Here is a 27807-nt window from a genome sequence, read left to right on the forward strand (position 1 = left end):
ACTGTGTGTGTTGAGGAGGCTGGCAGTGAGGAGGAGAGGATGCTGGATGCTGAGACGGAGCTGCCGGCTTTCCACTCTGTGTCACGCTGAAGCTGCTCTCATCCCGACAGGACAAAAAGAGCAACACCACATCTGCTGGAAAAGCTCAGGTAAGACGACGCGTCCGAGCTTCAGACGCAGACTTTTATTTCAGATTATCAGTCTGGATTGAAGAGTTTCAGCTGCAAAAAATGTCGTTTGTATGGGGAAAAATGTCCTTGAATGGCTTTTAGTCAACTTTTTTTTATCTCACGCTGGGTCACGGCAGTATACACCCTGAAAATGTCAATTAATCAGTTGTTTAGATTCATTAAAATGTCTAACGATTATCAACAAATAGAATGAAAATAGCTTAAGTTCAAGGAACATTTCTCATATTGTAGTATTATAGTATAAGACCCCTTTTTCTTTCTTTGAATTATTAAAAAAAAAACTGTTTAATATTTAAATGTAAAACTGACTTTGACATGATTTTTGACTGCAAGACAGATGACTGATGGTGATTTATGTCGTGTTCAGATACATTTGATGTTTATTATATCCTCAAAATACCATATTCACAGATACAGTAGCTGATGCCATACTATGAACACGTTGTCAGTTTATGTTCATCTTAACAACACAGGTGAGCTTTGACCTTATTATCAAGTACAGCACAACTGATCCTGGATTTTGGGCTGTTTGAGATATTTAAAAGTCTTACAATGATATTTTTTCTTTATTTTATTTCTCTAATTTGTGTGTACTAAGTGGTAAAATATGTTATGTACAACTGAACAAATTATCTATACATTCAAATCATGTCATATTATATTTGTTTATTATTATTACTTATAGATGTTTTTATATGTGGTCGGAATTAATTTTGTCCTTTATCAGTTTGTTGGGCCAAGTTCAAATAATCTTTATCCACAGTAGCATTACATACACAAACATTTTTGATAAAGAACTCTTAATTTTGGCTAATAACTGTACTTATACTGTGCTTTTAATGCATGTTATAAACCCACCAAATGAATAAGGTGAAATCATGCAGATGTATGACTCAGTCTCTATCATTAAGCATAAAAAGCTCATCGGAGTGAGGAGAAGTATCCTTTAACTTTAATGTATGCTAATGAAAGACAAACACATCAGCAGGCTGTTTACATCAGACAGTATTGAGACAGAAGCAGCCTTGTACTTTGTGAAGTGTTTGTATTTTCTTTAATATCAAAGGGAACGTTCAACATTCAGAGAAACATGCTAATTCGCTTTACTGCTGAGAGATTTATTCCACTCTCTCAGGAGTGCGCTAATTATGCAGCTAGAGCTAGCTGCTGGTTAGCTTAAACTAAGCTAATCACCTGTTGGCTTCATATTTAGCATATCAAGCTCACTAATCAATATCTTGTTTACGGAGAAACTTTTTTTTACTGGGGTTTAGGTTTCTGTACAAACACACACAAGATTTAACACGTTAGCTAATGAATTTTAGGTGAATGTGTTACATTTGGACAACTAGCTGTTTGCCCTGCTAAAGCTAAAGCTAAAGCTAAGATAATCACCTGCTGGCCCGAGCTTCATTTTAAACATATGCTGACAAAACAACACATTATGTCTAATTTGTGTAAAAACAACAAAAACAACAACAGGGGTTTCAGCTTTTTGTACAGATTGAATAGCTACATATTTAGCGTACAGCTCATGTCTGTACGCTAAATATGTAGCTAGCGGTATTGAGCTTCTTTGCTAAGTCTCTACAAAAAATGGTAGGTTGATTTCAGTGTACTTTCTGACAAAGCCAGTCTCCGTTTTCAGACTTTATGCTAAGCTAAGCTAACCATCTCTTAGCTGTGCCTTCATATCTAACACTTCGATATGACAGTGGTATTAATACTGTCATCTAAATCTCGGCTAGAAAGTGAAGAAGTGCATTACCCAAAATATCAACCTATTTCTTTCAATAGCGATTAGGACTGATTGTCAAAGTGGACGGTAAAAGCAGATGAGGAGGCGCTCTGTCTCCTGTTATATTCACTGGTCAGCTCCAGAGGATGAAGGAGCCGGCAGCTCCCTGCCTAACATGTAGTGGCAGCAGTGATGTCAAAGCTGAGAAGGAGGGGATGAGGAGGGAAGAGGATGAAAGGAAGCATGCATTTCCTCAGAGTGTGCGTGAAATCGATTTGCAATACTATAACACTCACTTTTTTATTTTGTTTACCATCCCCAGCCACAGTTGAGTTTATTGAGCCCCCTCTTCTTTCCCATGCTCCTGTAATCCTGGCTGAATGCCCCTTTTGACCCCCAATCAGCTGTATTGACCGCTGTGTGTGTGAGGGGGGTGCTGGTGGATTATGGATGCTGCTGAGCGCTCAGGTGCTGACGGATGTGGCTAATGTGCTTGAACAGAAACGGTTCACGCCAATTCAACACCCCCTGCCTGCTGAACTCAGGGGAAATATTTCCTACAGCAGGGCTTTTTTTCCTTGTGCTTTTCGACGTGTTGGCATTGAAGACTTAATTGTCTTTAGTGCTGCTTTAGTAGCAAAGCACCCAGTCTGTTAAAGGGTAGGTTCACCCAATTTATAAAAATATATATATATGTTGCAAGGATAGCCCAGCATCCTGTCACACACCTGCAATTAACGCTTGACTTTTTACCCATAACCATGTTCTTTCCTCGATCTTTACTCCAACCACACCTTCACCATTACCACATAATCTGACACCAGGCCAAGCCAGGACCAGAATCACTAATATTGGTACAAATAGCAAAAGTTTTTATTTGTGAATAACAAAAATGTCTGATGAATTCTCTGAACTAATCAGGTGTTAGCGGAGCAGCAGAGAAGCCAATAATTTATGCATGAAGAAGAACGTGGTCTAACATATTTATTTTAGTTGACATCAATCCTATTGATGCCAGGTTTAATCTGCAAAACAGGTCAATACCGTAACGTACCGTCCTCCTTCTTCAGCTGAATAAACTCTTTAAAAGCCTCTCGGATCAGCTGAAAATGCGTCGTCACAAAGCTGAAAACAGCCTGTTTTTCTGAGCTCGTCAAACTTTTTGGAGATGCGTGGTTCTCACAGGACGGCCGCGCTGCAAACATGTGATGATGTTATAGAATATGATGCATTGATGTAGATTAAAACACCAACAGGATATAAAGGAGGCTGCATGGTGGCGCAGCAGGTAGTGCGCGTGCCTCGCAGCAAGTAGGTCGCCAGTTCGATTCCCGGGTCGGGCCTTTCTGTGTGAAGTTTGCATGTTCGTCCCGTGCATGCGTGGGTTCTCTCCGGGCTTCCTCCCACAGACCAAAAACATGCTCATTAGGTTGATTGGTGACTCTAAATTGCCCCTAGGTGTGAGTGTGAGCGTGAATGGTTGTTTGTGTATATATGTTGCCCTGCGATCAGCTGGCAACCGGTCCAGGGTGTACCCCGCCTCCTGCCCGTTGACAGCCGAGATAGGCTCCAGCCCCCCCCCCCCCCCCGCGACCCCGAAAGGGATAAGCGGCATAGAAAATGGATGGATGGATATAAAGGAGTTCAGTGAGCTCCAGCTGAAACATCTACAGCAGGAACATGAATCCACAAACACACTGACAGGAACACTTTGCTGCATGAACATGAATACTTTCTCTTGATTCTTAAGTAAGGTTTAAGACTTTTAATTGTCGGGGAGAAGCCATTATTTAACACACAGCGACTGTGATATTGACAGATGGGACAATCTGACAATCTTTAAGTGGATGAAATTGCCTCTTTGGCCATAAAAGAGTGTCAGAGTTGGGGTCAAGTTCATTCTGAACTAATTCACACAAGCAATCCATTGAAATTCATGAATTTTCCCATTTTCCCGTTGCTTCCTACGAGGACTCTTCCACATGAGCTCATTCACTGGAGCGTTTAGCAATCTGGATGGTTGAAATGTACAGTAATTGACTTTGGTCCTCCTCAGATCTGCAGCTGAGGCATTATCGTCCTCAGCGTTCAGGAATTCTCTCAGTGCAGCGGGAGCAGCAGATGTGCTGCACGAATCCACTGCGGCCCGAAGTGTTTGATTAGCTGTAGATCACGAGCACACTTGAATTGTTCACAGCCATGAAGGATGGCGGGGGGGCAGATGTGAATTTATGTGTGCGTGTCACAGAAACGCAGCTTTGTGGCACTTCAACATGCCGCTGTGTGTGGATCTCTCCCACATGACCCACATACAGGCTCTGTAGGGGCCTCAGGCAAAAATGTCTGACACGCGCCACCAGCAGCCATACGTGGATCAACCATCACAGTCGCATTTTGGTCCTTATTTGCAGAAAAATGTCCTTACGTGGCCTCCACAGATGCCCCACTTGAACCCATTAGAAAATCCAGACAATAATGGTGTTCAGGGCCTGATACGGTGATGTCAGAACGGACGTTGGGGCCCTTCATGATTCATTTTGAAATCAGAGCTGAAACGGGCTTCAGAGCACTTTTCATAATTTAAAGAAAAACAAAACTTCCAATGAGCTTAAAAGTTTATTTGACAGTTCAGTTTGTTGTTCTGGAGCTTTCCATCATATCACATGATCTTCATCAGCAGATGGAGTTTGTCGAGCCGTCCTGGAATTGTAGAAGCTCAAATTTCCATTTTTTCCCCCTTGAGCGCTTTCTCGTGGATTTCTCGTCCATATTGGCTTAAACGCTGAGCTGAAAATGCTCCAAGCTTTGATCGTGTGATATGATCAAAAGCTCCAGAGCTGCGACTAAATGGATCTAAATGGTGAGATTATTCTGTCAAAAGGTTTCACGTTTGCATAAAATCTGACCTGACGCACCAGATGGTTTGTTCCGTGGAACCATCTGGGAAGTTGTCCATGGAAACCATTTGGAAAAGGACACTGAGGAAAAAATACTTGGCCGTGATTGGATGAACCGTCTAGGGGCTCACTTCAACCAATCAGATCAATGGACCATATGATGTAAGACCCTTGCAGAAGAAAAGTCGTCAGTGCTTTTCTCTCTCTGCTTCTACAGCAGCGCTACGCTAACCTCTTCAGGGGCCGCCATCTTTGTTTTCAAACAAACAGGAGCTCCTCTTGCCGTCGTCACACCTGGTTCGGCCACAGGTGCAGAACTTGAAGCCTGGCAAGATGGATTCTTGCATCGTGTGATCTTGCAAATCAGACGACAACTGACACCACATCAGGGACACATCACAACATCCCAACAGAAAGACGAGCGTGTCAGAATCAGTCCTTAGCACCTCTTTACTGATGACATCAGCGCAGGTCGTGAAAGAGGGCAAGCTGTGATTGGTCAGGGACCAACATGTAGTTTGTCACGTCTCTTCACCCAAAGCAAAATCTGTGTGTCTGTGATGTCCTGCTCTGACACAGTGACCATCCTAACAGACAAAAACAACCCGCAGTCTGAACATGAGACACTTGGTCTTGTTTCTGGCAGCACTCAGCGGCAACGACACGGACAGCGATGATGTTCACGCACTCTGTTTGGATGCGAGGTTGAATGTTGACTGACGCGATGACTCCTCTCACAGGACATACTGTCGGCCTCATTCTCCTCATTATTCCACCTCAGTCTTCCTCGTCGTACAGTCAGTCAACGCACGAAGCCCCACACAGAGAGAGAGACAGTTAGCCTGAGGTTTGCGCTTTGTTTTGCTCAGTTTAGTGGCTTCAGTGTGGCCTCTGGTGTATTCACACACGCACACAGAATCTGTGATTTCCACCATATGGCTGTTTGCTCTCGTATTAAACTTGCCATGCAGAGCGCTCCTGTCCTCAGCATACACATGCAAATGACCGCAAGCTGCTAACTATAACTGCTGTTACGTTTATTTGTCCTTTCATAATAGTCTAATTTTGCAGATCATCGTTGAAATCCGAACAAATTTTTTTTTTTAGCATTTTATGTCTACATTAGAGCCGGCAGTAGACAGAGGACAGAAAATGAGGAATGAGAGAGAGATGGAGGATTACATGCAACAAATGTCCTCAGCAGTTCATGGTCAGTGCCTCAACCCCAAGGCAACCAGGGCGCCCCAAATCCAGACGGATCCAAGCAGTTTTTAATGCAGATTTTAACAAGAGTCTGCAGCCATGCTAGCAAATCGGTGAGGCGCAGCAGTACCATGAGCTCAATGCTAATGTCGATATGCTAACAAGCTTATAATGACCAATAACAATGCTAACATGCTGATGCTCAGCAGGATACTATTAACCATTTATCGTCTTCTTTTAGCAAGTTATGCTAACACTTGCTAATTAGCACTTAGCACAAAGTAATTTGGGGTTTTTTGGTCATAAAGGACAAATTAAAACCTCGTGCTGGCACTGGGTGAAAGCTATGACAGTTCATCCTGAGCAGGATGGGAACGTCTGGACAAAGTTTCATGGCATCCATCGAATCACTGTGGAGATATTTCAGCGTGGACCAAAGTTTGGGTGGACCAGCTGCCAGCGCCATCCCTTGAACCTCGCTGCTAGCTTATGAGTGACACCAGTTTTTCTTTCCCTCAGCCTCTGTATCTGTGATGTGCTCTGAAAGTCTTCCACATATGTTTTGTTGTCCTGCCACCTCCTCCACTGCACAGAAAACTCTGTGACGTCAAAGCTTTCAGCCACCCATGATGGGATTGAAGACCAGATTATTCTCGTATCTATGCTGGGCTTTACCCACGAGTCATCAGAAAGGGGGCCGGTGTGCACGTATGTGTATGTTTATGCAGGGGTTGACGACCCCACAGAGTCATCAGACAGGGGATAAAGCAGGCAGTGATGCGTCTTTACAGAACTAAGCTCTATAAGCTGCTTCCTCACTAGTCCGTCAAGCCTCAGTGGAGGAGTTTAGAGACGTATGGGGGGCGAGACAGCAGAGTGCATGAATGGATGGATGGATGCATGATGATGAATGGATGATGGTGGAGTGACAGCTGTGGGGAGAGGAGTCAGGGAGTTTGGATGAGTGTGTTGAATAGACGAGGGTGTGTGTGTGAGTGTGTATGTTTGTAGGAGTGCTGAAATGTTCCAGTCTAATTCAGATGGGAGTGTTCGGACTCCGTGGGGAATGTTCTGTGTACCGTAAATAACTGGGATGTTGCTCTTATCCTGGATGAACCTGGTTCCCCGAGATGACTAACCTCATTTAAGGTCCAAGCTCTGATCCAATACCCTCCAGCAACATTTGGTCTGTCCCACCTATTTTGTCTCAGCACTTTCGGTGGATGATTGGGGTTCATGCTGTGGTTCTGGCCATCATTCCTCTCAGTGATAACAGTGTACTCACCAGTTAACTTGCGGAGATGTAAGGGATCAAACAATAAGTACGTAAGTTGTCGCCTCCACTTAATTTTATCCACACACAACCTACAATGTGTTTCAGGTCGTTTTCTTAAAGATCTGCATTCACACTGAAACATCTCAGTAAATCTCGTCTTCTCTGTTTTTAGCTTACAAATAACAAACAGTCGCCGCCCTCATCAGCTGAGGACAGACAGCATTTGGTTCTGTCCTGCTCTCTTGTTGTCAGACAACTATCCATCCATCCATCCATCCATCCATTGTCTTCCGCTTACCCGGGGTCGGGTTGCGGAGGAAGCAGTCTGAGCAGGGACGCCCAGACTCTCCCTGGACACTTCCTCCAGCTCTTCCGGGGGGATCCCGAGGCGTTCCCAGGCCAGCCGAGTGACATAGTCACCCCAGCGTGTCCTGGGTCTTCCGCGGGGCCTCCTCCCGGTGGGACATGCCTGGAACACCTCCCTAGGGAGGCGTCCAGGGGGCATCCGATAGAGATGCCCGAGCCACCTCAGCTGACTCCTCTCGATGTGGAGGAGCAGCGACTCTACTCTGAGCTCCTCCCGGGTGACAGAGCTCCTCACCCTATCTCTAAGGGAGCGCCCCGCCACCCTGCGGAGGAAACTCATTTCAGCCGCTTGTATCCGGGACCTCGTTCTTTCGGTCATGACCCAAAGTTCATGACCATAGGTGAGGGTAGGAACGTAGATTAGGAACGGCTCAGCTCCTTCTTTACCATGACAGACCGATACAGCGACCGCATTACTGCAGCCGCTGCACCGATCCGCCTGTCAATCTCACGCTCCATCCTTCCCTCACTCGTGAACAGGATCCCAAGATACTTAAACTCCTCCACTTGAGGCAGGAACTCTCCCCCAACCTGAAGGGAGCAAGCCACCTTTTTCCGGTCGAGAACCATGGCCTCGGACTTGGAGGTGCTGACTCTCATCCCAGCTGCTTCACACTCGGCTGCGAACCGCCCCAGCGCATGCAGAAGGTCCTGGCTCGAGGTAGCCAACAGTCAGACAACTAAACGAGGAAAAACAGGAGTTTGATCGTGAGTCCTACCTGTTACCCAAGTGACCAGCTATTCCTGCAAAGCCGCCTGCTCACAGCACGGTTTCATACTGACCCAATCGACACAGTTTAGAGTGACAAACAGCTGCACAGTCTGCGATCTGTGCAGGTTTGCATCATCGTTTTCTCAAAGCTAATTTTTTATCCTCTACACGCAAAAACACAAAACTTATTCTCAATCGAAGGAGAAAACGAAGGCAAACAGTAAAAATGTTTCTGTGTTGTAAACATCCATCCAAGTTCACACGTTTCCAATATGTTGGATGAGCTTTATTTGGATTTTTATCTCCAAATGAAGAAGTTTACACAGTTTGCAACTCTTTCCTCTCTTGTCAGGCAGTGATGATGTTTCCAGATCACATTAATTCCTTTGATGAGTACAAAGTTATCATTACCGATGGAAGTTATGCCCAAAACTATGAAAATAAATCATAATAAACCTGAATTTATTTTAACATGTGATGAACAACACATTAAAAAACTTTTTTTTAAATTTCCATCTTGAATTAATACTCTACAATAGGATCAGTGTTTAATATGTATTTATTAAGAGTAAGCACATTTTTCCCTGTGTGTCCCTAAAACATGAATATGAAAGATGAAAAGCAGTAAACCCAGCCTGAAGTAGGGAGGCCTGTCGGCGTCACAGGAAACACAGGAGGAGGAGGAGGAGGAGGAAGAGGAGGAGGAGGAGGATGACGCAGTCTGTCAGAGTTTTCCTCCCTGCAGCGCTCACACACACTCTGACACAATGTGTGTTTGTTTGTGTGCTGACGTGTAGAACTTGTGTTTGCGTGTGTGTGTGTGTGTGTGTGTGTGTGTGTGTGTGTGTGTGTGTGTGTGTGAAGCCCTGCAGCTCTTAGTCAGCCCACACAGTCTCATGGAGCTAAAATGCCTTGGTTTCCTTTTACTTCACGTCAAATTGCAGTGCTTTTCTGTGGGCCGCTGACCTTGTGTGACAGGTTCTCTCCCTGCACACACAGTCTGTGTGCGTGTGCATGTGTGTGTGTGCCGTGGAGAAGAGTGTGTGTGTGTGTGTGTGTGTGTGTGTGTGTGTGTGTGTGTGTGTGTGTGTGTGTGTGCGTGCGTGCGTGCCCCTTTTTGCATGTCAATTTGTGCTAATGTTAATGCCAGGTTGGTGAAGGTCTTAATTACAGAAGACCTACTTCACTGCACTCTGCAGCAGCTGAGGGACGGACAGTCGGGGTGAGCGGGAGACAAAGACAGACAGACAGACAGACAGACGGACAGACAGACAGAAAGACAGACAGACGGACAGATGGACAGACAAAGAGACAGACAGACAGACAGACAGACGGACAGACGGACAGATGGACAGATGGACAGAAGAAGAGTGATAAGCCGTAAGAGCAAATATTAAAGAACATGTCACTGCACGTCAAATGATGCTAATCTGACGTAAGAGAGGAAGAAACGTTGTGTTTGATGGAACAGAACAATGCCAGCAGCTCTGTGAGGCTGTTCTTATGCACAGAGGTGCTTTGAGCTAAATGCTAATGTCATCATGCTAACATGCTCACAGCGATAATGCTCACATATTGAAGTTTAGCAGGTTTGTTTACCGTGTTGACTGTTTAGCATGTTAGCATGCTCATACAAAGCTTGATGGAAATGTCATTAGTTGTGCAGGTATTTGTTCTTAAAGTTAAGACTAATTACTGATTATTAACTAATTATTAACTAATTTTGTCGCTGATGATGGTGCTTGATAAGAAGTTGAGGGATAACTGAAGGTCTGACAGTTCCTCCTGAGGGAAAGTCAGGAGATAATCAAAGTCAGGAGGATTCATCCTCCGGGAACCATGAAAGTCATTTAAGAGTTGCTGAGATATTTCCTTCTGGTTTAAAGAAGTGGTCCGTCTCACAGGCATAGCATTGCTAGCAGCTAATGTGCTAAAAACACATCTTGTATGTACACGCTCAGATATTAAAGGTTAGACTCTCAGGTGTAATTCCTTGGTTATGACAACCTGAATCCCTCTGAGACGTGTATGAAGACAGCTGCGAGTGTGTAGATGAAAATTGCTCTGTTAGCGCTCTCATCATCGCGGAGTGGTTAACACCCAGTTCACCTCACAAATTATGACCCATAATCTCAGATGGATGCACACACACATACACACACACTCATATAGGTACCCCTTCTCCCTGGAGGTCGTTCCGCCCAACAGTCACCTCACGCTATAAAACAGGTGTAAATCAAGGCCGGCTTCATGTGACGACGTGTGTCCTTGGTGTGGCCTTCTCAAGTGATGCTTGCAGGAAACTGCATCATCCCCCACATCATGAGCATAGTTAGGCCAGTAGATGCTGCCCAGTAGTATCAGAGCATTTATGTCACACAGGCTTAAGGTCAACACACACTTTCATACTGGGTTTGACAGGAAGCTCAAATTGAAAACCATTTTGGAGTAACCACACTCCAGCACATCAACCGCGAAGTCTATAGAAATGTGTTTATAGCAACAGTAACACGCCATGATGCAAAGACACCCTGGCTGTAATTTTATTTTATTTTATACTATCAAACAGTCAGATTATAGTGCTGAAAATAAAGCCCACCAGTAATATTAAGCAGCTAATTCATTACAGCTGTTACATGGATGTAACCACGAGTGTGGGCGAAGCAATATTATGGGTTATTATGGGCTGCAGCTTCCCTCTGGGGAAGTGCCTGCGTAGCCTGATAATCAGGTCAAACTGTCATTTCATGTCACTTTATTCAGCTTGACACCGTGTTCATGTGAACATTTTTATTGAAGCATTTTCCAAATCTTGAAGGGCCACAGTTCAGCACATTCATTTTCAATAAGCAGACAGAACAAAGAACATGCTGAGCTCGTACCAACGTGATCAAAGGAATACAAAGACAACTATTAGCATTGGTGGGGGGGCTGCAACCCCACCTAGTGGTGGCTGCATAAGATCTTAGATGCAACAGTAATAAATCATTGAGGCCATTTACTATCACTTCAAACTGTGTGTAATATTAGCGCTGATTTCCTTGATTTGAGGTTGAAGCTTTAAATCAGCCACCGAAGGGGAATATTGGGTTTTTCAGAATTTCATTGGCCATTCAAAGCGTCAGTCATCTACAAATCAGCTGCGATTGGTTTGATCCTCACACGGAAGAAGAGAACGAGGCCCTTCTGTACAATTCAGACTGCCATTGGCTTCTGCGGTTGATAGGCTTCATGTGGATTGGTCCTGATTGGTCGAGTGAGGTGTCATTTGAGACTTCGCTGAGTAACTGTGTTTGTTTCCAGAAGACGAGCACATCGCCTGCTAATTTGAGAGGAGAAAACGTCTTTCTGCGGATTATTCATGTTTTGGACTAAATATTTTTACTGCTGTGGATCTTCTGTTATCGATCTGTCGATCACCGAGAGACGTAATCTGTGGTTTGCCTCAATCATGCAGTGGTGGGAGGCTCGTCGGGCCCCCTGGCCCCACAAGCATCACCAGCAGGCGCCTCACCTGCTGCCTCTGCTGGTCCCTGTCAGTACGAATGAGCAGCGTGTCGTCAGCGTCCAGATCGCTGTGCTGAGCTGATGGAAGAGCTGAAGTCAGACGCAGCTGAGACGACTTTCTCTGCTGTTTCAGGCTCATTCCTCCGCTCTCGTCCTGCTGAGCTCAGCTCTCTTGTCACCACATTGGTCCAATAAAAAGCCTGAATGAGTGCAGCGGATGCCTCCAGTTATCATGTAATCTCCTGATCCTTTTTATCGTCGCCCACAAAAAAACAAGATGCTCAAACAGAATCAATGGAGTGTCTGTGGTGCTGCCGGCCCATAATGCATTTGGGCTCCATCACCCCTCAGTAATGAGACCAGCTCTGCTGTGTATGAGCTTCTCCAACATGCTGCACATGAGACACATTGAGTGGTCATGAGGTGAAAAGAGGACTGATATTGATGCGTGTCAGCACTTTCTGCCTCTTCACTGGATGACATTGAGAATCAGATACGAGTGTCATGTCCTGCAGAGCTCCACTGCACATTGATCTGCTGTAAGGCAGCGACTACGGTCAATAATCAATTCATGCTGCATGTGTGTGTGTGTGTGTGTGTGTGTGTGTGTGTGTGTGTGTGTGTGTGTGTGTGTGTGTGTGTGTGTGTGTGTGTGTGTGTGTGTGTGTGTGTGTGTGTGTGTGTGTGTGTGTGTGTGTGTGCATGTGACTGTGAGAGAGAGAAATAACTGACCCTGACTATAATTCACAGTTAATGATACATGAATTACAGTCGTCTACAGCAAGGCAGTCCTATTTTTGTGACTTTAGATACTGTATATATATTTCATAATCATTTTTAATATATGTACATGTTATATTTGAAATTACCATCCACATATATGTCAGCGTGGAGCTGATTTTAACTGCTTTGCACACTGTAGAGTAGTTTATTTATACGCATGTGTCATATGTTAAACTGACATGTTTTGTTTGTAAAACTAGTAACTACAGCCGTCAGATAAATGAAATGAAGTAAAAAGTACAACATTCCCCTCTGAAATGTAGAAGAATAAGATAACGTAGAATGGAAATACCCTTGTAAAGTACAAGTACCTCAAAAAACAGTACAGTACTTGAGTAAACGTACCACTGGAAATATTGTACTTTTAGATTAAATGCAAAACAGATGATCAGTTCACTTGAAACGACCACTTCAACCATCTGTAACATTAATATGACAGAACAGAACAATGACAGGAGACACAAAATCTGCACAACGAGTACTTTTACTTTTGGCACCTTGAAAGAATATTTCCACTTTAAATTTTTGGAAACATGTCTATTCGCTTTCTTCAACGCTTGCTTTCGTTCAGCGAGACGATTGATACCACTCTCATGTCTGTATGTTGAATGTGAAGCTCAAACCAACAGCCGGTTAGCTTAGCTTAGCACAAAGAGTGGAAACAGTGGGAAACAGCTAGCCTGGCAGGAAGTTACTGCACCCGGCCAAGAAACACGCTAACCGCCCATACATAGCGTGTTGATCAGTGAGCGTCAGACGCACTCGTAGGTGGGTTTGTTTTACTTTGGTCAGAGCTGGGCGAGATGCTCCCCCTGCCTGCAGTGTTTATGCTAAGCTAACCGTTTCCTGGATGTAGCCTCAGGTCTACAGCACACATGTGAGTTTGATGCCAATACTTTTACTTGTAATAGTGTTTTTATACTGTGGTATTGGTACTTAAATGTAAGCAAATTATTGTTTTTTCACAGTATACCGAGTTGTCATTTTCACGTGGCTGTAACTGCAGTGATTTGATGCATAATGACAGAGTGTGTGTGTGTGTGTGTGTGTGTGTGTGTGTGTGTGTGTGTGTGTGTGTGTGTGTGTGTGTGTGTGTGTGCGTGTTTAATCCAATGAGGAGTGACTCACGGGCTGAAAGTGTCTGCCATTTCTGAACATTTCCTTTCTTTCTGACCCCACCTTTCTCTCTCGGCCTTAACACACACACACACTCTGACACACACACTCTGACACACACACTCTGACACACACACGCTGACACACTTGCTGGCATCTCTCTGTCAGGTTGTCACATTGTCCACGGTGATAGCGACCCCTGACATTTACATGAGTTGGGGACGTTTTTCAGGGAACAGAACAGGGAGGAAAAGCACCGGATGAAGAAGATAAAGGGCACTGAGCCGTTCAGTAAGTGAGGCATTAAAATATTCTTACTCAGCAGCTCCTGCCTCGTCTCTTGTGATGGTTAATGCTGGACACAGGCTTATGACGGCTCGTTCCTACACTGTGACTCTATGATGAAGAGTGGAATGCTGACACTGACAGATCAGGAAGGCGACCGATCAGGCTGATCATTTCAGGGCTGGCCACCTTCATAACCTTTGATTTCGTAGTGAAAATGTGCTTACTATGAGGAGAAAAACCTAATAAGTGCAGTATTTTCAGTCAGGGATCAGTCAGTCAGGGAGGTGGCGTCAGTTTCAGCATCCCGTTCGGACCAGAGGCGAGAAGTCGAGGTCGTTCCTCTTAACAATGTTGTTGTCAGAAGATAATGAGTGTGCTTCTCTGCAGTCAGAGTGTCTCCAGGCATGCACACTGCAGACCAGACTTCAATAACACATTACGGCCAGCAGTTCACTTTCCATCGTCAGCAGTCAGGCTCAATTAACGGCCTGCTTTCAAGCAGCTGCACAGGAACATGGCGTGTGGGCACGTCAACATGACCGGCAGATGTTTGGGAATTTAACGGCCAGAGGTGCAGCGGTAGGTGTGGTAGAGCTGAAATAAATTATGGCTAATCCAATTATCTCCCCTCAGACCTTTTAAAATGAGTGCCTCTCCAGCCGTGGCACACTGACAGCTGAATGGACAATGAAATCTCTGCAGCCTCGTCCAAACAGAATAATGCATGAACAGCTTGCACGGGTTTATTTTGGGGCACTGACTCAGTCACTGATTTTATTCTGTCCAATTTAATGCACATGAATTTTATGCCAATTTGTAGTTTTAACTTTGTTGTGTTGTTTTTAATTTTTTCAATCATTTTAGTACACTTCCAACATGAGATTTACATGAAAAATAAGAAAAATAATCTGCAGAGTAGGAAACATTCCCTGTATAAAAATGAGGAGCATGAAGTCACATTAGTGCACATTTTCATGCTAAGACCCTCCCACGCCTGCTTCACCTCAGATGATGGTTTCCTGCTGCCCCTCACTGAACTCGCCCAATCTGCCATTTGAGCTGCACTCAGACACAGTGGTGCTTTGAGCTAAATGCTAACATGGTCACAATGATGATTTTGATGTTTAGCAGACATAACGTTTACAACACTCGTTATTTTAGCTTAGCATCTTAGCATGCTAACAGTTGCAGATTAGCACAAAACACAAGGCTGCGGCTGATGTGAATGTCATTAGTCTTGCAGGTATTTGGTAATAAACCAAAGTTGGACCTATTAATGTTTTGACCTGATGATGGCGTAAGATGAAGGAGTTCATACTATTGTCTAAAACCCAATAATGTGAACGTCATGGCTCAGCCTGCACAAACTTGTGGGACGACCGACCGACATTACGACCTCTACAGTCGTCCGCTAATGTGGCTGAAACCGATTTAACACACATCAGTGAGACTTTCAAGAGGACAGAAAACCACATCTGTGTAACGCTGAGGATTACAAAGAGGCTGTTCCCTTCAGTAAAAGATGAAATGGTCAGTAGCATTTCATGGGCGGTGGTCAAGCTGAGCACGTGCCTGCAGTGACGTGCACGGACCCTCTGCAGGATAGAAGGAATCCTTCAACTCATCCCAAAGCAGCAGAGCAGCTATTCAAGTTCCATCTGTCACCTTAAGGCCTGCGGCTTGTAATTATGCATGCAACACATAGAGCCACCTTGATCAAATCTTATATAACCTAATTCTTTCTCTTTTTTTTTTTTCAAAAATAGTACACAGGCCTCTTTACAGCGTCTCTAAATACATCCGAAAATGGAACTTGATGCACACAGCAGAATTTTAATTAGGGAGGTACAGCAGGGAGGTAATGAAGATAGTGGCCACAGTACATTTTGTTCCATAAATTAAAAAAAAAAAAAAGACTTAAATAGATTAATTCATTGTCTTATTCAATGCTCTGATAAAAGCTGCATTACTGTGCGCATGCAGATGTTTTTCCTTTATTTTGTTGAGGTTGTGTTTCTGCTGCTCTTCATGGTTTAATGCTGCTGCAGTGATGTCAGAGTGTACTCTGAGGAGCGTCGGTGCGCCGTGACATCACTGCAGAATTTCTCGTTAAAGGTTACATTAAGTCTGTTATTAACTGCTTTTGTAGTAAACAGGCACGGCACCCCTAAAAGAGGTGCTCTGTTGAACGCACCTGGTGTCATGTTTGGAGCTTTATGTTGGTGCAAATAAATGATCTCAGAACAGATCGTCTGTATCTCCAGGTGAAGCCACCGTTTCATGGACAGTCTCTGCTCGTGCTTGTTTCTGCTCATTTAGACGTCGTGAGAAGCTAACAGATGATCAGACAGACACACTGGAGGGAAAAACAACAACATTTGCCCTCAGTTAAGAAGCGGCTGCATTTGATTTGCACTGGCAAGAAGTTTGGCCTCTGCTCTGTCGGTCGGCCACCAGTGATTTTAAATCTTTAAGGCAGTTTTTTGGAGGCTTTCCAAACCACCAGCAACACTTGTAGCTTGGCTTTATAAAGGAGAAGCAAATCCCAGCGCTGCCGTTCTGAGCAAATGTGTTCATGTCTCGGCTCCTTTAAATGGAAATTGAAGGCAGTTTTTATGCTCTGATTTTGCAGCCCTGCTAAAAAAAAGTGATTACTTTGAGATGAAATGGGAAAAATCTAAATGTGGGAAAAACATTCATGACTAAAGCCGCTGTTTATACCAAAGTTTGCACTGTAAAATCTCATTATCATTACATTAAATCCTCTCATTAGTGTGATTAGATAAACTGATTGGCTTCAGGTTTAAATTGATCAGATCTCTTTCATAACTTATAATCACGACTCGACTAAACGTCCGATGAATCGTTCACGTGATCGTGCATCTGCAGACAGGCAGTGAGGCTAAAACCCTGCAGAGATCCTTCTTTCACATGGTCTCCTCTCTGATTGAAATGAAACCATGATGAAGATCAGTCTGCACTTCATCCACTCTGCACTGTGACTGCGAAAGGCTCAGAGGTCACAGGAGTCATACTGAGGAACCACATGACAAATCATTCATAGACTGAAGGTGAACAGCTGATATTTGGCTTTGACTCCAAACTCAAAACCAAAACTTTTTGAAGATAATCTGAAGTTTGTTTTGCCTTAATTTCAACGTTCAGCTGTAGCCGACAGCGTGTGGGGTCTTATGAATGGCTGTCAGATGGTTACAGCTCAGAAATGTGTGATTAAGTAAGGTCATCATGTTGTGTGCTGCTGTGTGGGACACTCGGTGTGTCTCAGATGTCTCCAGCTGTGCTCCTGTCTGCAGATTTTAGCGTCTCGCTCTCCTTAATGATGCACTTTTTGGAGTTGCTGGCCTTTTGTCTGAGCTGCGTTTTCTCTTTGCATGCCACCTAAACACTCTGCGTGTGTTTGTGTGTTTTGGGTTCAGGATTAGGTGGATGATGAATGTGTCTGGCGGCCCCCCAGGGGAGGAACTCACGGATGAGGAGAAGGAGATCATCAACAGCGTGCTGGCTCGAGCGGCCATGATCGAGACCATGGAGCAGCAGAGGATCGAGTGAGATGAAATCGGTTAATACGCTGATGCTCGCTGACTCAGATGATGTTTTTGGTGGAAAACCTGTGAAAGTTTGTGTCTGTCTGTGCGTTCGCAGGCGTCTCTCCTCTCACCTGGACAGCATCAAGAAGACGGCGTGCGGTGACGGACAGTCGCGCTGTCTGCTGTGTGGGGCGTCTTTCGCAGCTCAGGGGGTCACGGCTGTCCTCTGTGTGCAGTGCAAGAAAGTAGGTGGATATCTGTTTTCTTTCTGCTTGGATGAGGAAGGAAAGCAGATACTGCACTGGTTCCCAGAGGACGCAGAGACTCCTCTGCGTGGACAGGATATCTGTTTACAGTGTTTCCTTCGGTGTTGTGTAGATCCTGAGAGGTTTCCTATGGCGATAAGCACCCAGTGGGCCGTATGCTAACTTGTTCTGACATACACTGTGTATTTCCTGGTTCTCATGCATCACATTCTGTTTCTTGTTGCTCTCAATAAGTAAGAATAGAGGTTAATGCTCTCTGAACTGTGAGAATATATGCGCTCTGTGCACCTGCCATCAAGAACCCAATCTGTATGGATTCGTCTCTGTGCAGCACATGTGCAACAAATGTGGGATTTGGAGCAACAGCAGGACGTGTCCTGTGTGGCTGTGCAGAATCTGCAATGAACACCAAGAGGTGAGGGGAAGGAAGGATGGAGAACAGAGTGGGTTTAACAAAATCATGGGGCCAAATTATGCTGTTATGTCAGTCTTCTGCCGCCAGAACAGGAGATTTGTCATGATATGAACCATTTTCTAGCTTTTAGACTCGCACAGAATTGTATTTCGCCGTCCAGTGACCTGGAAAATTACCTTCCACTGATACTCCCTCAATATCCAAAATGAGTAATAGGTAATGATTTATTTCCGCAGCAGTTATTCAATTTTTAAAAACAGTATTTGATTAACGGAAAGATGAATAATGCAGTGTTTATGATGGCACTGTGTTTGTTGAGGTCTCTGCCTCGGGGAGCCCAGACTCTTTAAATAAATGCTCCCTCCTGTCAGTCATGCACAGAATAACTACTCTGAAAATACCAACTCATCACTGTCTGCTCCAAAAAATAAAGGAATGGAGACATAAACAGTTTCTTTCCCCGTCAAATCAAACTATTAATCACTCAGTTATTATCTATTAGTCTTTCAGTCTATTTCAACATGAACAATCACACAAATTCACACATCAGCATACAAAGAAACACACACCACCTTTATGTTTCCACTGAGGAGGGGGATAGAGAGGCTGCAGTTCCAGTTTTGGCCACTAGAGGCTACGGCGGCGTCAACATGTTGACACGCTTTGACTGCAGGTGAAGATGCTCAGTGCTGACCTCGTTTCATGTCTTTTCATGCAGCGATTTTGAAATACTCTCTTTGAATATGTGCTAAACCTGCATTAACTGATATTTTTGCCACTTGGGGGCAGCAGAAACAAACATTTTCATTCATTTGGGGTCAACAGGCGGCCTGAAACCTGACCCCAAATGGATGCTAATGGGGCACCATGTCGGCTTCATGTGTGACTGATGCTAACGAGTTAGCGTTAGCCATATTAACATATTAACCGCTGTGTTTCCAGCTCGTTCTGCTGCCCCCATGTGGTCATAAAATCAGTGAATGCAGTGAGTTTCCGTTCTTATTTTTCGTCCGTATCCCTGCAGGTACAGAAGCGTTCAGGAGCTTGGTTCTTCAAGGGAAGAGACCAGCAGGGTCTGCCTGCCCCCCTCCCTCTGTCCAGACCTCGACAGTCCAGCACAGAGAGCAGTTCTGGTCCTAGAGGCCATGATGGAGCACAGGAGCCTACAACAGATCATCAGAAATATGGTGATTATTCGAAGAGATTAAGTTTCAGACTTGGATTTGCAAACACACCAAACATTTAAAAAAAATGGAAATATGTATCAATACATGAGTATTTTTACTACAATAGTACCCAGTTAAACAGAAAATATGCTGTAATATATTAGTATACTTAAAAAGTAGTTGGTGCTTTGCTTCAGTACAGTTTAAGTACACACAGTAAAGTTGTAGTACTGCATTAGTAGAACCGGTAGAAAGACAAAACACACATCTAAAAGGCAAATGATGGCGTTCGTGTTTCATTACAGCACAATCACTGACGCACTCGCCACAGGACACGAGCGTCTGATGCTGTCACAGAATCGACCGTCGTCTGTCAGCTCCTGATAACAAACCGGCTGCTGTAAACGCTGCTGTCACGTTCAGCCTCCGTTCTCAAATTTGAAAATCACACAAATGCCTGTTTTCCATGAACATAATGTCAGCATCCATCCTGTCATTCAGCGATAGGGAGGAAATCATTGGAGCTTTTGTCTCTTTCCGCTGTCTGCTCTGTTTACACCTGCCTCAGCTGTTAGTACACTAATACAGTACTACAGTACTGCATTTACTCAACACAAAAACACCTTTTGTCAGTCACAACGCTCCAGAAAGTCCTCCACTTATCCACTGCATGAACTGGCACCATCAGACTTTACGCTGAATGTTTTTCGCCAAAAAAGTAAATCACCTTGTTGAAAATCACAGTATACTGCAGTAAAAGTAGAAGTACCTCCAGTCAAAGTTACTCTACTACAAGTAAAAGTCTTGCTTAAGTAGAAGTGCAGAAGTATTAGCAGCTAAATGCATTAAAGTAATGAATGTAAAGGCACTCATTAAGCAGAGTGACCTCTGTGGGAGTGACAGTACATCACTGGGTTATCGGTGTGTGTGCGTTAGTGGCAGCAGCAGTAACAGCAGCTGATGTTCGTCTTTTGTCTCCTCAGAGCTCAGTGCAGAGCAGCAGCAGCAGCAGCAGCAGCAGCAGCAGCAGCAGCAGCAGCAGCAGCAGCAGCCGCCCTGTGGATCAGAACAATGGGAGCAGACAGCAAGAACAACAGCTGACAGCCGTAATGACACTCAGTCCTCTCCAGCAGCTGTAATGAAGACTGAGAGACATGTGTTAGCCTCCAAACCTCCTCGAGCAAACGCACAGCAGGCCGCCGCCACCTCAGGTAAAGCAACGCTGATCCTTCTGAGAATAAACCCAACGCTTCAGGGCCGCATTCGAAAGACAAACATATAAAAAGACGCTTCAGTCATTCGTTACTGGCTTTGTGTTGTGTCGTCAGCTCCTGCTGCGAATGTGGAAAACCAACGCTCCGGGAGGGAAGAGATAGCGTCTCCTCCAGCCGTGGAGGAGAAAAGACAACCTGTTGTCTCCAGCTCACATGTTCCTGCGGCCAGAATTACTCCACCTGTTGCTCCAGCGGTCAGCAGCCCCGCTCCCCCGCGACCCCCACCGGATCGAACAGAGGACGAGGACAACGACTACGACTCCGACGATGCCAGTAAGCCTGATCGATCCTCTCAGACCAAACCTGGAGGGGTCTTTGCTAATACCACATGCTGAGTGACAGGAAATCCTGGCTGAGCCTACGGCTGTGAGAGAATTTCCCAGCGGAGCAACAAATCAATGTTTATCTGTTTTAGAGGGAAACTGGTTTGTCTAACAGGAAAAGCTCCGATTCCTTTTCTCTCCCATGTCTGACGTGTTCCCATGTTTTGCTCCTGCAGCCACTCTGGGATGTCTGGAGTTCAGTCTGCTCTACGAGCAGGAGAATCACGCCCTGCACTGCTGCATCGTCAAAGCTAAGGTGAGCACACATGGACAGAGAAGAGACGAGAGGGGACAAAACGAGGCAAGAAAAGACGAGGCGAGAAGGGACAAAACAAGACGGGATGAGACAAGACATGACAGAAAAGGCAAGACAAAATAGGATAGGACAATACAAGAAAAGTTGAGACAAGACAAACCTATGACAAGACCAGATGGGACAAAATAAGACAGGCCGGGACAGGACAAGAAAAGGTGAGACAAAACAAGATGGGACAATAGAAGAACAGATGAGACAAGAGGGGGCAAAACAAGAAAAGACAAGACAATACAAGAAAAGACAAAGCGAGATGGGTTAAGAGAAGACGGGACAAGACATGACAAAATAGGACAGGACAATACAAGAAAAGTTGAGACGAGATGGACGTATGGGAAGACAAGACAAGATAGGACAATCCAAGGCAAGACAAGGTGTGGTAAGACAAGCCTACACAGGGAAACGAAAACACAACAAGACAAAATGAGACAGGACAAGGTAAAGCAAGACAGGACTAACCAGGAAAGGTTAAGACAAGATGGGACAAGACAAGACAAGATGGGACAAGACAAAATAAGATACCAATACCAGAAAAGACAAGACAAGACAGAATTTGCAAAGACAAAACAAGACGACAAAAATAGGGTAGGACAATGCTAGAAAAGATTAGACAAGACAAGACGGGATAAGACAAACCTACACAGGACAAGGAAAAGAAGATGAAACAAGATAAGACAGGACAAGACACGGCAGGACGGGATGAGAAAGGGACTAAACAAGAGGTTAAAACAAGACAGCACAAGATTGGATGAGGTGAGCCAAGACAAAACGGACCAAGACAACATGAAACAAGGTAAGACAGGAAAAGGCAAGACAAAACGGACCAAGACAAAATGAGACGAGACAAAAAGTGTAAATGAGATTTGTAGAAACGTTTTAATGAGTGAATCCAACATAAAACCATTACAGCATCAAATGTGTGCGACGTTCAGGGAAACACGCAAACTAGGACGTTTTTCTTCGTGTGTCTCAGGGGCTAAAGCCGATGGACTCAAACGGTCTCGCTGACCCGTATGTGAAGCTGCACCTGTTACCTGGAGCCAGCAAGGTACGACCACCTTCACTGAACTGTGCAGAAGCTGCAGAGGCGTGTTTATTCAATCGGGGTGAAGTCAAATTTATGACTTTCCTTCATTGTCTTATTCTCTGGAGCGGACATCTCGCTCACAGAGCAGCTTTATTGCTCGAAGGTCACGTTTGTCTTGTGTTACTCTTCCTCAGTCTAACAAGCTTCGCACCAAGACTCTTAAAACCACCCTGAATCCGGTGTGGAACGAGACGCTGGTCTACCACGGCATCACCGATGAGGAAATGTCTCGCAAGACTCTCCGGTAAGATACGCACCAACCGCCTGCTGCATGCTGTCACAGCCAAAGAGCTTCATCTTCATCTTCAGCTTCATCAGACGCACTGTGGTCGTCTGTCTTCAGGCTTTCGGTGAGCGACGAGGACAAGTTTGGACACAACGAATTCATCGGAGAGACGCGAGTCGCCCTGAAGAAACTCAAGTTCAACCAGAAGAAGAACTTCAGTGTTTGTTTAGAGCGAGTGATCCCGGTAAGCAGCGCTACCAAAAACAGCTAAATGAAAGGGTCAGTTCACATTTAATTTGAACTTTCAGTGTAATTTAGTTCTCAAAACCTGCAAAAATAAAACCAAAACTGCACTTTTAAATTTCATTCTGTTCCAGTTAGCTTAGCTTAGCTTAGCTTAGCATAAAAATCCACCTGTTAGCACCTCTAAAGCTTTCTCAGCTGGCCGATATCGTGAGTCTGTCGTAGTCCAGCACCGACACTCACTCCAAAAACACGCTTACTGTTCTGTCTGTGTTTTATGTTTTTAGGGATTAAATAAACTTGAGAAAAAGTGTTAATCATTGAGCTTTGGAGGAGCTGGTAGGTGGATTTTTGTACCTTTTTGACAGAGCCAGACAAGGTATTTCCAGTCTTTATGCTAAGCTAAGCTAAGCTAAGCTAAGCTAAGCTAAGCTAACCGGCTGCTGGCTGTACCCTCATATTACAAATATGAAACAATAAATTGAAGCAGCGTTTTTCCCTAAATGTTGAACTACACTGTCTTTTCATCGGCTTAGCTGGGTTGATTCCTTGCATGTGTTCAATTTCCCAGTTCTGCTTTAGCGCTCATGATGATGATAATGATGATGACGATGATGGTTATTCCTGGTTTTCTCTCCTCGCAGGTGAAGAAGGCCGTCGGAGGACCAGCCCGCGGCATGGCTCTCTATGAAGATGACGTAAGACCCCCACCCTCTTACATGCATTGGACAGGACGGCTTTTCTGCTGCACTCAAAAAGATATATAAAATATAAGCTTAAAGGGAGCAGCAGATCATGTCTTGTGTAAATGTTACATAAGTTGAAGGATAAGTCTGATGATTTTCTACATTTACTTACCGACAAAAAACATCTCTGATATATCTCCCTCCACGCTGCGAAGCACCGATCTGATACTGACCTTTATAAGCAGATCAGGTATCAACCAGACATGATCGATCCACATTGGCCCTCGTCAATATCTTTAAAATATTCACTGTTTCCGCTATCGGTTACATTCTACATCCACTGCACTGCGCTGGGTGCAGTTAATCTCACATGAAAAAAAAAAACTCACTGGAACACCAAACGTGGATTAATCCGCAGCTTAAAGTAGTCCTGAACAAATGCACTATTTGTTCCCGTTTGAGTAACGTTTGATGAAGACGACAGAGAGCAGCTGTTTGAGGAGATAGCTGAGCCTTTTTTTAAAAATGAAAGTATAATTGTCATGACCCGTTTTTAAGATTTATGTCCTCAGCAGGAACCAATCAGCTCAGGACTGAGAGCCACAGACAGAGTATTTAGAGACAGACTGACACATTGTCGGTTTTGGTCTTCATGTGAATATGAATGGAATTAACTCTATTGTGTAATCATGTACATGCAGATAATTTTGTGCCTAAGCGCATACATTATCCTGCATTAATAGATATTATGATAATCACTGTGTAATCCCTGCAGATATGTGCATGAGGCAAAGGACCATTAGGATGAGCTGAATGAAATACTCTGTAGAATATGTGTATGCATATATCTGTGTGTGTGCATGTGTGTGTGTGTGTGTGTGTGTGTGTGTGTGTGTGTGTGTGTGTGTGTGTGTGTGTGTGTGTGTGTGTGCAGCTGAACGAAGGTGAGGATTCGGAGGAGAGGGGTCGCATCCTGGTATCTCTGATGTACAACAGTCAGCAGGGCCGTCTGATCGTGGGCGTGGTCCGCTGTGCTCACCTGGCTGCCATGGACTCCAACGGATACTCGGACCCGTTCGTCAAAGTGTACGTCCTCCCTTCAGCTGAGTCCTCCTCATCCTCGCCTGTGCAGCCCCGATGAAGGCTTGCCAGATTGCGGTTAAAGGAAAATTCAAATATTTTGGGAAATGTGGTCATTCGCTTTCTTACAGAGAGTTGGATGAGATGATTGATTATTGATTCTGCTCAATCAGGAGATGGTTAGCTTAGCTTAGCACAAAGACTGGAAACAGGGGGAAACAGCTAGCCTGGTTCTGTCCAGTGATATAAGGATTTACCTCCAGCGCCTCAAAATGTTTGCATGAAGTTGGATAATGTTGAATATTTTCTTTTCACCTTTGGACAGCACCAGGCTAGATTCTCCCCCTGTTTCCAGTCTTTGTGCTAAACTGTCTCTTTGCTTGTTTAATGGACAGACTTGAGAGTTGTGTCAGCCTAGTTGTGTAGACTACAAACATCACACATTTTAAATATAACAAGTTTAATAATGTAACCATCATCTTTGTGCCATAGATTTCTGAAGCCAGATATGGGGAAGAAAGCCAAAAACAAGACGCAGATAAAAAAGAAGACCCTCAATCCAGAGTTTAATGAGGTCAGTTTTTTCTGAACTTTTGCTTTCAATTTGCACAACCTGAACTTTAAACAGTCTTAGTCCTAGATTTTGCAATAAACTGTGTGATTTCACTGTGTTTCAGGAATTCAGTTATGAAATAAAACACGGTGAACTGGCCAAGAAAACACTGAACATCTCAGTCTGGGACTACGACATGGGAAAATCCAATGATTTCATTGGTAAGTGTGAACATCACATTTCCTCATCCATCCAGGTTTCTCATGTTTAGCCATGCTAGCAGTTTGCCTCCAGAGATGGATTTATTATCTATCAGCTGGATTGCTCCAAATTTTTGTGGTTTCCTAATAACGTATCCTGATTTTTCTCTAGCACCACCATGAGGGTCACATCGTGGTTTTGAGTGAAATATCTCAACAGCAATTGGATGAATTAGCATGAAATTTGGTACATTTATTTTCTCCCCTGGGATCACTTCAGTAACTGATCCCTTTAACTTAACTTTCCATCATGCGCCATCATAGTTTAAACTCATCTAATACTTTAGTTGATCACTAAATACGCACAAGATTAATGACATTACCATCAGCTTCAGCTTTGTGTTCAGTGCAAATTAGCAAACGTTAGCATACCATCAGCGTAAGCTAAGATGGCTAACATGCCTGTTAATTATACTGATGCTGCACATCAGCATGTTAGCATTGTACCTTTAAGTATATTAGCATGTGGATGTTAGCATTTAGCTTGAAGCACCACTGTGCCTACATGCTACTAGCATGGCTAATAATGTACAAGACTACGAGTCTCCAGCCATGCTAGCTCTGTGCTGCTTGGCCTTAGGGACCGCGTTGTCGTTTGGTTGTTGGATGTGATAACTCTGGTGATCCCTTGATGTTTTATTGATGGTTCATGGCCAAATACGTGCCTAATTAATTTTATTCCCATCAAACTCTGCTGTACTTTGTGTTTGGTGCTGATTAGAAACTGTTAGCATGCAACACACTAAACTACAATGGTGAACACGGTTCACTCTCTACCTGCTAAACGTCTTAGCATTGTCATTGTGGACATGTTAGCATGTTGACATCACTGACACCACTGTGCCTGAAGGCAGCCTCACAGGGCTGCTAGCACGTTCTGCCATGTCTTCTATCCATGTTTATTTTCCTCTCTGCCTCCAGGAGGATGTCAGTTAGGCATCCAGGCTAAAGGAGAGTGTCTGAAGCACTGGTACGAATGCCTCAAGAACAAAGACAAGAAGATTGAGCGCTGGCATGTTCTGCTGAATGAAAACACGGCCCAGTTTGAGGATTAAAACTCGGCCCTCTCTTCGATGTATTTTCTTCTTCTGTCGTTCTCCCTGTAGAATATCGTCTTCCAGTGCGCACAGGTAGATTCGTATTACCCTCCTGCTTTTATGTAGTCTGTCCAAAAGTGCTACATGTGCGAGCTACATTCAACAGTTTTCAGGTGACCAACATGGATGTTGACCTCGGGGCTCTTTATAGTAAGGAGCGACCATTAAACAAAACCATATAACTCTCCTTTTCGCCATTTTCATATCATAAACTGTATCATACAGTAAATAATCTTACCTGACATGCAGTAATGACAGCGTTATCAGCATGTTTTACGGAGCAGATAAAACCCTTGTAATCGCCATCGTTGGGGCAGTATTTTGTAAACAGTGTGCCTCCTTGTTCAGACCGCCGATGGGATTCCCAGTTTTCCGTCGCTGACCTCTCTTCCTCGTGTTGATCTATGCTCCAGTCCTATGAACTCATGTAATGTGTTATCAGCTGATCTGTGTGACCACGTTGTTTGAGTGCTTGCATCATCAAAACATTCGTTTCAGTTGTGTCCTTATAATAATTACTGTGCATCATGCATATGTTCAATATGAAATGAGACTCTTACTTGTTTAGTTGCTGGAATAATGTGATCAAACTCTTTTGTTGTTGATGTGAAATGCATTTGCTTTTTGTCACAGATAACATGTTGCTCTCTTTACCACTCTCTCTTTGCTGTCACTGTCTCACCTTTACCTGTGCATGTGTCAGCTCTGTGTCTTCTACAGAAACTCAAAGGCCCAAAATGCTTCTGCATGACATGATGAAGAATAAATTTGATTATGCAACGTAAGCGTAAGTCACAGAGGATTCGTGTAATATTCCTGCAGAGATCTGACTGATAAAATTTAAATCCAGCTTATCAGATCTGCACGTGTGTTTCCAGCTACATGTTGCTGCCTGTCTTCATATTGATGCATGTGTGAACTCATATTGTAGCATACACGTGGCTAATAAATAAAGACATCATGGCACATCCTTTGCTCCTGTGCTTGCCTGGTGTTGTGACATGGCAGAAAACTTTGTCAGAATCAGGCGAGGTTTGAGCCAATCAGCACAGGCCGACACGCGGCTCAGGATTTTGTGAACTTTGACTTCTCTTGATAAAACTCGCCTTCTGTCCACGTAGGTAAAAGTTTATGGACTTATTACACTCTGAATAGTCTGCCCTTGAAATTAAGTTCGATTAATCTTCCTTTCT

The 27807-nt window shown here is 44.2% G+C and overlaps 1 protein-coding gene across 2 annotated transcripts; it reads left to right on the top strand.

Moving 5' to 3' along the window:
- rph3aa (rabphilin 3A homolog (mouse), a) lies at positions 1 to 27582 on the top strand. 2 transcript variants are annotated; one of them, XM_070989630.1, is made up of 17 exons: positions 21 to 149; positions 17515 to 17643; positions 17741 to 17870; positions 18223 to 18306; positions 19331 to 19493; positions 20456 to 20483; positions 20526 to 20683; positions 20801 to 21019; positions 21246 to 21325; positions 22356 to 22430; positions 22604 to 22713; positions 22813 to 22939; positions 23583 to 23636; positions 24559 to 24710; positions 25197 to 25278; positions 25382 to 25478; positions 26439 to 27582. In XM_070989630.1, exons 2-17 carry the CDS (start codon positions 17525 to 17527, stop codon positions 26570 to 26572), a joined length of 1812 nt encoding a protein of 603 aa, XP_070845731.1. In that variant the 5' UTR covers positions 21 to 149; positions 17515 to 17524; the 3' UTR covers positions 26573 to 27582. The 2 variants fall into 2 exon arrangements, with proteins under 2 accessions (XP_070845730.1, XP_070845731.1); XM_070989629.1 differs by having other exon boundaries at positions 1 to 149; positions 20456 to 20683.
- Positions 27583 to 27807: the final 225 nt, after the last annotated feature.

Source organism: Chaetodon trifascialis, chromosome 20 (assembly GCF_039877785.1).
Source record: "Chaetodon trifascialis isolate fChaTrf1 chromosome 20, fChaTrf1.hap1, whole genome shotgun sequence".
Taxonomy (NCBI): domain Eukaryota; kingdom Metazoa; phylum Chordata; class Actinopteri; order Chaetodontiformes; family Chaetodontidae; genus Chaetodon; species Chaetodon trifascialis.

Coding starts and splice junctions, on each gene's coding strand:
- rph3aa (XM_070989629.1), top strand. CDS start 17,525: ATGATGAATGTGTCTGGCGGCCCCCCAGGGGAGGAACTCACGGATGAG. Junction 17,871..18,222: donor TCTGTGTGCAGTGCAAGAAA/GTAGGTGGATAT, acceptor GTCTCTGTGCAG/CACATGTGCAACAAATGTGG. Junction 21,020..21,245: donor CTACGACTCCGACGATGCCA/GTAAGCCTGATC, acceptor TTGCTCCTGCAG/CCACTCTGGGATGTCTGGAG.